Source organism: Eucyclogobius newberryi, unplaced genomic scaffold, assembly GCF_026437365.1.
Source record: "Eucyclogobius newberryi isolate DKJ021-1_F unplaced genomic scaffold, fEucNew1.0.hap1 SCAF_2, whole genome shotgun sequence".
In the NCBI taxonomy this organism is placed as follows: domain Eukaryota; kingdom Metazoa; phylum Chordata; class Actinopteri; order Gobiiformes; family Gobiidae; genus Eucyclogobius; species Eucyclogobius newberryi.
The window spans coordinates 50,674,410-50,686,211 of NW_027315834.1; the positions used below are offsets into that span (position 1 = coordinate 50,674,410).

Sequence of the window (11,802 nt, forward strand, 5' to 3'; positions counted from 1 at the left end):
GAGGAGGAGGGTGAGGAGAGTGAGGAGGAGGAGGGTGAGGAGAGTGAGGAGGGTGAGGAGGGTGAGGAGGAGGAGGGTGAGGAGAGTGAGGAGGGTGAGGAGGGTGAGGAGGAGGAGGGTGAGGAGAGTGAGGAGGGTGTGGAGGGTGTGGAGGGTGAGGAGGGTGTGGAGGGTGAGGAGGGTGAGGAGGAGGAGGGTGAGGAGAGTGAGGAGGGTGTGGAGGGTGTGGAGGGTGTGGGGGGTGTGGAGGGTGTGGAGGGTGAGGAGGGTGTGGAGGGTGAGGAGGGTGTGGAGGGTGTGGAGGGTGTGGGGGGTGTGGAGGGTGTGGAGGGTGAGGAGGGTGTGGAGGGTGAGGAGGGTGAGGAGGAGGAGGGTGAGGAGAGTGAGGAGGGTGTGGAGGGTGTGGAGGGTGTGGAGGGTGTGGAGGGTGTGGAGGGTGAGGAGGGTGTGGAGGGTGAGGAGGGTGTGGAGGGTGTGGAGGGTGTGGGGGGTGTGGAGGGTGAGGAGGGTGTGGGGGGTGTGGAGGGTGTGGAGGAGGATGAGGAGAGTGAGGAGGGACACAACTCAAGGACCAATCACAGGCCTCTAAAGGTCATTACATCAGGTTCTGACCAATGTGTCTTTATGAGCTTTGTATGAGAGTCATTCAGACCAGGGAGGGAGAGAAGACTGTGTCAGGGAGAGAAGACTGTGTCAGGGAGTGAAGACTGTGTCAGGGAGTGAAGACTGTCAGGGAGAGAAGACTGTGTCAGGGAGAGAAGACTGTGTCAGGGAGTGAAGACTGTGTCAGGGAGTGAAGACTGTCAGGGAGAGAAGACTGTGTCAGGGAGTGAAGACTGTGTCAGGGAGAGAAGACTGTGTCAGGGAGAGAAGACTGTGTCAGGGAGAGAAGACTGTGTCAGGGAGTGAAGACTGTGTCAGGGAGAGAAGACTGTGTCAGGGAGTGAAGACTGTGTCAGGGAGTGAAGACTGTGTCAGGGAGAGAAGACTGTGTCAGGGAGAGAAGACTGTGTCAGGGAGAGAAGACTGTGTCAGGGAGTGAAGACTGTCAGGGAGAGAAGACTGTGTCAGGGAGAGAAGACTGTGTCAGGGAGTGAAGACTGTCAGGGAGAGAAGACTGTGTCAGGGAGAGAAGACTGTGTCAGGGAGAGAAGACTGTGTCAGGGAGTGAAGACTGTCAGGGAGAGAAGACTGTGTCAGGGAGAGAAGACTGTGTCAGGGAGAGAAGACTGTGTCAGGGAGTGAAGACTGTGTCAGGGAGTGAAGACTGTCAGGGAGAGAAGACTGTGTCAGGGAGAGAAGACTGTGTCAGGGAGTGAAGACTGTGTCAGGGAGTGAAGACTGTCAGGGAGAGAAGACTGTGTCAGGGAGTGAAGACTGTGTCAGGGAGAGAAGACTGTGTCAGGGAGAGAAGACTGTGTCAGGGAGAGAAGACTGTGTCAGGGAGTGAAGACTGTGTCAGGGAGAGAAGACTGTGTCAGGGAGTGAAGACTGTGTCAGGGAGTGAAGACTGTGTCAGGGAGAGAAGACTGTGTCAGGGAGAGAAGACTGTGTCAGGGAGAGAAGACTGTGTCAGGGAGAGAAGACTGTGTCAGGGAGTGAAGACTGTCAGGGAGAGAAGACTGTGTCAGGGAGTGAAGACTGTGTCAAGGAGAGAAGACTGTGTCAGGGAGAGAAGACTGTGTCAGGGAGAGAAGACTGTGTCAGGGAGAGAAGACTGTGTCAGGGAGTGAAGACTGTGTCAGGGAGAGAAGACTGTGTCAGGGAGAGAAGATTGTGTCAGGGAGAGAAGACTGTGTCAGGGAGAGAAGACTGTGTCAGGGAGTGAAGACTGTGTCAGGGAGAGAAGACTGTGTCAGGGAGTGAAGACTGTCAGGGAGAGAAGACTGTGTCAGGGAGAGAAGACTGTGTCAGGGAGAGAAGACTGTGTCAGGGAGAGAAGACTGTGTCAGGGAGAGAAGACTGTGTCAGGGAGTGAAGACTGTCAGGGAGAGAAGACTGTGTCAGGGAGAGAAGACTGTGTCAGGGAGAGAAGACTGTGTCAGGGAGAGAAGACTGTGTCAGGGAGTGAAGACTGTGTCAGGGAGAGAAGACTGTGTCAGGGAGTGAAGACTGTGTCAGGGAGAGAAGACTGTGTCAGGGAGAGAAGACTGTCAGGGAGTGAAGACTGTGTCAGGGAGTGAAGACTGTGTCAGGGAGTGAAGACTGTCAGGGAGAGAAGACTGTGTCAGGGAGAGAAGACTGTGTCAGGGAGAGAAGACTGTGTCAGGGAGAGAAGACTGTGTCAGGGAGTGAAGACTGTCAGGGAGAGAAGACTGTGTCAGGGAGAGAAGACTGTGTCAGGGAGTGAAGACTGTCAGGGAGAGAAGACTGTGTCAGGGAGAGAAGACTGTGTCAGGGAGAGAAGACTGTGTCAGGGAGAGAAGACTGTGTCAGGGAGAGAAGACTGTGTCAGGGAGTGAAGACTGTCAGGGAGAGAAGACTGTGTCAGGGAGTGAAGACTGTGTCAGGGAGTGAAGACTGTGTCAGGGAGTGAAGACTGTGTCAGGGAGTGAAGACTGTGTCAGGGAGTGAAGACTGTGTCAGGGAGTGAAGACTGTGTCAGGGAGAGAAGACTGTGTCAGGGAAAGAAGACTGTGTCAGGGAGAGAAGGCCTTTTGGCTTGTGCACGGCTAAAATAAAAAAACACATTTGAACAAGACAACTTGGTTCTATTTCTCTGTCAGCGTTTACAGTATTTTCCCACCACAGTCTTTAAGCACATGTGGCGTCCATCTTGTCCTGACGTATGGAATATATGACCTCATCGTCTTCCATCAAAACACTATTGTCAGATCATTTCATTATTACCTTTTTAATAGAGACAATATTCAGTGACATGTGAGCCCCAGGACGCACATGCTTTAGGTTTATAATGTCACTTCCTGTTTGTAATTGATGACATCACACGAGGAAATTACCCAGCAAACACCTGGACAAACTCTTCTAATGTCACAATCAGGCTTTTAGACGAGGGCCGTCTTCCTGTTTTCTGGACGGGGGGTTTTAAAATGTGGACGGGCATTTTCGAGTGCAAGGACAGGGTCATTTTTATTAATAAATCTTAGAAAAAAGGGAATATTATCATTAAATCAGGCCGGGAAGCGTTTGATGACAGCTTACTGTTGTTTACTTTGACAGAATTTAATCAAAACCGGCCGAGACCGAGAGGCGCGGCCTAGAGGCGCGGCCTAGAGGCGCGGCCGAGAGGCGCGGCCGAGAGGCGCGGCCGAGAGGCGCGGCCGAGAGGCCGGAGGGGGTGCGGCCGAGAGGCGCAGGTGGCGCGAGCGAAAGCTCAGTGGAGCACGGCGGCGGTGCAGTGCTGTCCATACATTTTTTAAACCTTCGGACAAAATTATTTGGATGAGGTGATTTCAAATCCTATCTAAAAGCCTGAACACAAAGTTTTAATGTGCAATTACTGTGAAATCCATGTGCAATCCATGTGCCGTCGTGACACATATTCATGTGCAATTACTGTCGTGATCACATGACATGGTATTTATTTATTTATTTATCTATGGGAGTTTTTATTTATTTATAGGAGATCTTCTACTGAAAGTATTTTTCAGACTTCCTATAAGTGATCTGTTCTTCTGTATCTACCTCTGGATCTACCTGCGTTGCACCAATGAAATTTCCCCATGTGGGACAATAAAGGAAAATCTTATCTTATCTTAAATCTGACAATTGGTGTGATGTCACTTCCTGTATGAGTGTACCTGGTGTGACGTCACTTCCTGTATGAGCGTCCCTGGTGTGATGTCACTTCCTGTATGAGTGTCCCTGGTGTGATGTCACTTCCTGTATGAGTGTACCTGGTGTGATGTCACTTTCTGTATGAGTGTACCTGGTGTGACGTCACTTCCTGTATGAGTGTACCTGGTGTGATGTCACTTCCTGTATGAGCGTCCCTTCTCCACAAATACCTGCTCGATCGGTGTAAAAGTATCATATGTACGACAGATATAAAAACACAAAATAAAGTCAGAATTAAAGGGTAAAACCGGCTTTAAGTGTGAAATTGTCAGAGTCAAAATACGGTAGAATTAAGACGAGACGCTGAGGCTGAACTTCTTCTTCTTCTGTAGATTTGCCCTGGCGTTCATGACACTGACCTGATAGTATTCGTCCGGAGGCTCCGTCGTTTTGCCGCAGACATCGTCCAGGTCGGCGGGTTTCCACGGCAACAGTCTGCACTTCCTCACCAGCGGGTTCGTCTCTCCGTACGCAAAGTCCCTCGTCACCTCGTCTGGACGAGCACAAAACACACACAATGAGACCACTCCAAATGTCTACACCCGACACACACACTAGACACACACTAGACACACACTAGACACACACTAGACACACACTAGACACACACAAACAGACTAGACACACACACAAACAGACTAGACACACACACTAGACGCACACACACACACACACACACCTCCGGGCTCCAGGTCCCTCAGGGGCCACAGCACAGAGAAGGCGAGCTGCTCCGTGACGCAGAAGAACGGGGCCAGTCCACATGAGGGACTGTCCGAGTGCTGGACCTGAGAACCAAACTCATCCATGATGTACCACACAGGAACCTTCTCCTCCGCCGTCTGAGAGACAAAGAACTGTGTCAGAGGACCCCCCGGGACAGTCGGTAGGTCTGGTTCTTACCCCCCAGGACAGTCGGTAGGTCTGGGTCTAACCCCCCGGGACAGTCGGTAGGTCTGGTTCTTACCCCCCAGGACAGTCGGTAGGTCTGGGTCTAACCCCCCGGGACAGTCGGTAGGTCTGGTTCTTACCCCCCAGGACAGTCGGTAGGTCTGGTTCTTACCCCCCAGGACAGTCGGTAGGTCTGGGTCTTACCCCCCGGGACAGTCGGTAGGTCTGGGTCTAACCCCCCGGGACAGTCGGTAGGTCTGGTTCTTACCCCCCGGGACAGTCGGTAGGTCTGGGTCTTACCCCCCGGGACAGTCGGTAGGTCTGGTTCTTACCCCCCAGGACAGTTGGTAGGTCTGGGTCTTACCCCCCGGGACAGTCGGTAGGTCTGGGTCTTACCCCCGGGACAGTAGGTAGGTCTGGGTCTTACCCCCCGGGACAGTAGGTAGGTCTGGGTCTTACCCCCCGGGACAGTTGGTAGGTCTGGGTCTTACCCCCCGGGACAGTCGGTAGGTCTGGGTCTTACCCCCCAGGACAGTTGGTAGGTCTGGGTCTTACCCCCCGGGACAGTCGGTAGGTCTGGGTCTTACCCCCCGGGACAGTCGGTAGGTCTGGGTCTTACCCCCCAGGACAGTCGGTAGGTCTGGGTCTTACCCCCCGGGACAGTCGGTAGGTCTGGGTCTTACCCCCCGGGACAGTCGGTAGGTCTGGGTCTTACCCCCCGGGACAGTCGGTAGGTCTGGGTCTTACCCCCCGGGACAGTCGGTAGGTCTGGTTGTACTTCCACATCTCGTCCAGGACCTGGTCCACGGTCTCTGGATCTGGGACTTCTCCGTGAAAGTCCAGCCCCATGAGAGCCGCCATCCTGGGCATCAACCCGGGCACGTCCTGCAGCTGCTGCCGGGCCCCGGGGACACGAGTGGTCCAGGCGTGGTCCACCAGGAATACACTGAGGACAGACGGGGTTTAGACCTGGTTTAGACCGGGTTTAAACCTGGTTTAGACCGGGTTTAGACCGGGTTTGGACCGGGTTTAGACCTCATAAAATGAACCACAAAAGGGAAAGTGAGTGAATAAACAAAGGTGTGGGCGGCGCCCTCACCTGGAGGCGTCGGCCGTCTGCAGCCCGCTCTCCCGCGTCACCACGACCTTTGACCCGATGATGCGAGCGGTCGAGTCCTCCTCCTGCTCCTCCTCCTGCTCCTCCTGAATCTGCTCGATCCCGAACACTTCACCAGCGTCGAAAACCTGCAGCGAGAAAGTCTGAACCAGGTCAAGAGAACATCACAGCCTCCTGCTCTTCCTCCAGGGGATCTCCTGCTCCTCCTGGGGGTTCTCCTCCTCCTGCTCCTCCTGGGGTTCTCCTCCTCCTGCTCCTCCTGGGGGTTCTCCTCCTCCTGCTCCTCCTGGGGGTTCGCCTCCTCCTGCTCCTCCTCGGGTTCTCCTCCTCCTGCTCCTCCTGGGGGTTCTCCTCCTCCTGCTCCTCCTGGGGGTTCTCCTCCTCCTGCTCCTCCTGGGGTTCTCCTCCTCCTGCTCCTCCTCGGGTTCTCCTCCTCCTGCTCCTCCTGGGGGTTCTCCTCCTCCTGCTCCTCCTGGGGTTCTCCTCCTCCTGCTCCTCCTGGGGGTTCTCCTCCTCCTGCTCCTCCTGGGGTTCTCCTCCTCCTGCTCCTCCTGGGGTTCTCCTCCTCCTGCTCCTCCTGGGGGTTCTCCTCCTCCTGCTCCTCCTGGGGTTCTCCTCCTCCTGCTCCTCCTGAGGTTCTCCTCCTCCTGCTCCTCCTGGGGTTCTTCTCATCCATCTCCTCCTGGGGTTCTCCTCCTCCTGCTCCTCCTGGGGTTCTCCTCCTCCTGCTCCTCCTGGGGGTTCTCCTCCTCCTGCTCCTCCTGGGGGTTCTCCTCCTCCTGCTCCTCCTGGGGGTTCTCCTCCTCCTGCTCCTCTTGGGGGTTCGCCTTCTCCTGCTCCTCCTCGGGTTCTCCTCCTCCTGCTCCTCCTCGGGTTCTCCTCCTCCTGCTCCTCCTGGGGGTTCTCCTCCTCCTGCTCCTCCTGGGGGTTCTCCTCCTCCTGCTCCTCCTGGGGTTCTCCTCCTCCTGCTCCTCCTGGGGTTCTCCTCCTCCTGCTCCTCCTGGGGGTTCTCCTCCTCCTGCTCCTCCTGGGGGTTCTCCTCCTCCTGCTCCTCCTGGGGTTCTCCTCCTCCTGCTCCTCCTGAGGTTCTCCTCCTCCTGCTCCTCCTGGGGTTCTTCTCATCCATCTCCTCCTGGGGTTCTCCTCCTCCTGCGGTTCTCTTCCTCCTGCTCCTCCTGGGGGTTCTCCTCCTCCTGCTCCTCCTGGGGTTCTTCTCATCCAGCTCCTCCTGGGGTTCTCCTCCTCCTGCTCCTCCTGGGGGTTCTCCTCCTCCTGCTCCTCCTGGGGGTTCTCCTCCTCCTGCTCCTCCTGGGGGTTCTCCTCCTCCTGCTCCTCCTGGGGGTTCTCCTCCTCCTGCTCCTCCTGGGGTTCTCCTCCTCCTGCTCCTCCTGGGGGTTCTCCTCCTCCTGCTCCTCCTGGGGTTCTCCTCCTCCTGCTCCTCCTGGGGTTCTCCTCCTCCTGCTCCTCCTGGGGGTTCTCCTCCTCCTGCTCCTCCTGGGGTTCTCCTCCTCCTGCTCCTCCTGGGGTTCTTCTCATCCATCTCCTCCTGGGGTTCTCCTCCTCCTGCGGTTCTCTTCCTCCTGCTCCTCCTGGGGGTTCTCCTCCTCCTGCTCCTCCTGGGGTTCTTCTCATCCAGCTCCTCCTGGGGTTCTCCTCCTCCTGCTCCTCCTGGGGGTTCTCCTCCTCCTGCTCCTCCTGGGGTTCTCCTCCTCCTGCTCCTCCTGGGGGTTCTCCTCCTCCTGCTCCTCCTGGGGGTTCTCCTCCTCCTGCTCCTCCTGGGGGTTCGCCTCCTCCTGCTCCTCCTGGGGGTTCGCCTCCTCCTGCTCCTCCTCGGGTTCTCCTCCTCCTGCTCCTCCTGGGGGTTCTCCTCCTCCTGCTCCTCCTGGGGGTTCTCCTCCTCCTGCTCCTCCTGGGGTTCTCCTCATCCTGCTCCTCCTCGGGTTCTCCTCATCCTGCTCCTCCTCGGGTTCTCCTCCTCCTGCTCCTCCTGGGGGTTCTCCTCCTCCTGCTCCTCCTGGGGTTCTCCTCCTCCTGCTCCTCCTGGGGGTTCTCCTCCTCCTGCTCCTCCTGGGGTTCTCCTCCTCCTGCTCCTCCTGGGGTTCTCCTCCTCCTGCTCCTCCTGGGGTTCTCCTCCTCCTGCTCCTCCTGGGGTTCTCCTCCTCCTGCTCCTCCTGAGGTTCTCCTCCTCCTGCTCCTCCTGGGGTTCTTCTCATCCATCTCCTCCTGGGGTTCTTCTCATCCATCTCCTCCTGGGGTTCTCCTCCTCCTGCTCCTCCTGGGGTTCTCCTCCTCCTGCTCCTCCTGGGGGTTCTCCTCCTCCTGCTCCTCCTGGGGGTTCTCCTCCTCCTGCTCCTCTTGGGGGTTCGCCTCCTCCTGCTCCTCCTCGGGTTCTCCTCCTCCTGCTCCTCCTCGGGTTCTCCTCCTCCTGCTCCTCCTGGGGGTTCTCCTCCTCCTGCTCCTCCTGGGGGTTCTCCTCCTCCTGCTCCTCCTGGGGGTTCTCCTCCTCCTGCTCCTCCTGGGGGTTCTCCTCCTCCTGCTCCTCCTGGGGTTCTCCTCCTCCTGCTCCTCCTGAGGTTCTCCTCCTCCTGGGGTTCTTCTCATCCATCTCCTCCTGGGGTTCTCCTCCTCCTGCGGTTCTCTTCCTCCTGCTCCTCCTGGGGGTTCTCCTCCTCCTGCTCCTCCTGGGGTTCTTCTCATCCAGCTCCTCCTGGGGTTCTCCTCCTCCTGCTCCTCCTGGGGGTTCTCCTCCTCCTGCTCCTCCTGGGGGTTCTCCTCCTCCTGCTCCTCCTGGGGTTCTCCTCCTCCTGCTCCTCCTGGGGGTTCTCCTCCTCCTGCTCCTCCTGGGGTTCTCCTCCTCCTGCTCCTCCTGGGGGTTCTCCTCCTCCTGCTCCTCCTGGGGTTCTCCTCCTCCTGCTCCTCCTGGGGTTCTCCTCCTCCTGCTCCTCCTGGGGGTTCTCCTCCTCCTGCTCCTCCTGGGGTTCTCCTCCTCCTGCTCCTCCTGGGGTTCTTCTCATCCATCTCCTCCTGGGGTTCTCCTCCTCCTGCGGTTCTCTTCCTCCTGCTCCTCCTGGGGGTTCTCCTCCTCCTGGTCCTCCTGGGGTTCTTCTCATCCAGCTCCTCCTGGGGTTCTCCTCCTCCTGCTCCTCCTGGGGGTTCTCCTCCTCCTGCTCCTCCTGGGGGTTCTCCTCCTCCTGCTCCTCCTGGGGTTCTCCTCCTCCTGCTCCTCCTCGGGTTCTCCTCCTCCTGCTCCTCCTGGGGGTTCTCCTCCTCCTGCTCCTCCTGGGGTTCTCCTCCTCCTGGGGGTTCTCCTCCTCCTGCTCCTCCTGGGGTTCTCCTCCTCCTGCTCCTCCTGGGGTTCTCCTCCTCCTGCTCCTCCTGGGGGTTCTCCTCCTCCTGCTCCTCCTGGGGTTCTCCTCCTCCTGCTCCTCCTGGGGTTCTTCTCATCCATCTCCTCCTGGGGTTCTCCTCCTCCTGCGGTTCTCTTCCTCCTGCTCCTCCTGGGGGTTCTCCTCCTCCTGCTCCTCCTGGGGTTCTTCTCATCCATCTCCTCCTGGGGTTCTCCTCCTCCTGCGGTTCTCTTCCTCCTGCTCCTCCTGGGGTTCTCCTACTCCTGCTTCTCCTGGGGTTCCTCCTCATCCTGTGGTTCTCCTCCTAGGGTTCCTCCTCATCCTGTGGTTCTCCTCCTGTGGTTCTCCTCCTGTGGTTCTCCTCCTCCCTTCAGTGAAGCATCTGGGTCTTTAATGTCCTTTTATATATTTTGATGTATTTTAGAACATTAACTCTTTGAGGAGTCGATGTTTAAACTGTAGTAAAAGTACAGTTGTAGTAAAAGTACAGCTGTAGTAAAAGTACAGCTGTAGTAAAAGTACAGCTGTAGTAAAAGTACAGCTGTAGTAAAAGTACAACTGTAGTAAAAGTACAACTGTAGTAAAAGTACAGTTGTAGTAAAAGTACAGTTGTAGTAAAAGTACAGCTGTAGTAAAAGTACAGTTGTAGTAAAAGTACAGCTGTAGTAAAAGTACAACTGTAGTAAAAGTACAACTGTAGTAAAAGTACAGTTGTAGTAAAAGTACAGTTGTAGTAAAAGTACAGCTGTAGTAAAAGTACAGCTGTAGTAAAAGTACAACTGTAGTAAAAGTACAATTGTAGTAAAAGTACAACTGTAGTAAAAGTACAACTGTAGTAAAAGTACAGTTGTAGTAAAAGTACAGTTGTAGTAAAAGTACAGCTGTAGTAAAAGTACAACTGTAGTAAAAGTACAACTGTGGTAAAAGTACAACTGTAGTAAAAGTACAGTTGTAGTAAAAGTACAACTGTAGTAAAAGTACAGTTGTAGTAAAAGTACAGTTGTAGTAAAAGTACAGCTGTAGTAAAAGTACAGTTGTAGTAAAAGTACAACTGTAGTAAAAGTACAATTGTAGTAAAAGTACAACTGTAGTAAAAGTACAACTGTAGTAAAAGTACAGTTGTAGTAAAAGTACAGTTGTAGTAAAAGTACAGCTGTAGTAAAAGTACAACTGTAGTAAAAGTACAACTGTGGTAAAAGTACAACTGTAGTAAAAGTACAGTTGTAGTAAAAGTACAACTGTAGTAAAAGTACAGTTGTAGTAAAAGTACAGTTGTAGTAAAAGTACAGCTGTAGTAAAAGTACAGTTGTAGTAAAAGTACAACTGTAGTAAAAGTACAACTGTAGTAAAAGTACAGTTGTAGTAAAAGTACAGCTGTAGTAAAAGTACAACTGTAGTAAAAGTACAATTGTAGTAAAAGTACAACTGTAGTAAAAGTACAACTGTAGTAAAAGTACAGTTGTAGTAAAAGTACAACTGTAGTAAAAGTACAGTTGTAGTAAAAGTACAGCTGTAGTAAAAGTACAACTGTAGTAAAAGTACAACTGTAGTAAAAGTACAACTGTGGTAAAAGTACAACTGTAGTAAAAGTACAGTTGTAGTAAAAGTACAACTGTAGTAAAAGTACAGTTGTAGTAAAAGTACAGTTGTAGTAAAAGTACAGCTGTAGTAAAAGTACAGTTGTAGTAAAAGTACAACTGTAGTAAAAGTACAACTGTAGTAAAAGTACAGTTGTAGTAAAAGTACAGCTGTAGTAAAAGTTGTGACGCTGTAAACTTCAAACCTCTGAAATCTAAATATTGTACAGGTTTGTGTTTAGTCACAGGGTAAATGCTGGTTCGGTTTCCATGACAACACACTCATTATTTGTTAGAAAGACGTTCATGTTGTGACGTCACACCTCGTCCCTGATCTTCCGGTGCAGACTCCTCCAGTGGAGCTGAGGCAGCCCCGCCGCCCGCAGCGCAGCCGAGTGAAGAGCCTCGAACCCGGGGAAGGCGTCGTCCTGCTCCCGGTCCTGGTCCTGGTCCTGCTCCCGGTCCCGGTCTCGGTCCCGGTCCCCGTCCCCGTTCATGTCCGCAGGGTTTGTTGTTGACATGTCTCACGTCTGTCAAACTCACGTGGAACCAACCCGGAAGTGCCGTTTTTGGAGGAGAAGTGCATTATGGGAGGTTCTTAAAGGGACAGGGGACCATGGATCTATTATATTAGGGGACATTAGGGGACCATGGATCTATTATATTAGGGGACATTAGGGGACCATGGATCTATTATATTAGGGGACATTAGGGGACCATGGATCTATTATATTAGGGGACATTAGGGGACCATGGATCTATTATATTAGGGGACATTAGGGGACCATGGATCTATTATATTAGGGGACATTAGGGGACCATGGATCTATTATATTAGGGGACATTAGGGGACCATGGATCTATTATATTAGGGGACATTAGGGGACCATGGATCTATTATATTAGGGGACATTAGGGGACCATGGATCTATTATATTAGGGGACATTAGGGGACCATGGATCTATTATATTAGGGGACATTAGGGGACCATGGATCTATTATATTAGGGGACATTAGGGGACCATGGATCTATTATATTAGGGGACATTAGGGGACCATGGATCTATTATATTA

At 53.7% G+C, this 11,802-nt stretch overlaps 1 protein-coding gene across 1 annotated transcript in view; it reads right to left on the bottom strand.

Annotated features, from left to right (window-relative positions):
• ttll12 (tubulin tyrosine ligase-like family, member 12) overlaps positions 1 to 11,282 on the bottom strand; it is a 28,775-nt gene extending 17,493 nt beyond the window's left edge. Inside the window, exons 1-5 of the mRNA XM_072453364.1 lie at positions 11,051 to 11,282; positions 5,786 to 5,931; positions 5,434 to 5,632; positions 4,478 to 4,637; positions 4,158 to 4,291 (exon numbers count right to left, since the gene is read on the bottom strand). Coding sequence (XP_072309465.1) covers positions 4,158 to 4,291; positions 4,478 to 4,637; positions 5,434 to 5,632; positions 5,786 to 5,931; positions 11,051 to 11,248 — 837 coding nt within the window. The 5' untranslated portion in view covers positions 11,249 to 11,282. The remainder of the gene's footprint in view (positions 1 to 4,157; positions 4,292 to 4,477; positions 4,638 to 5,433; positions 5,633 to 5,785; positions 5,932 to 11,050) is intronic.
• Between the last annotated feature and the right edge of the window lie 520 nt (positions 11,283 to 11,802).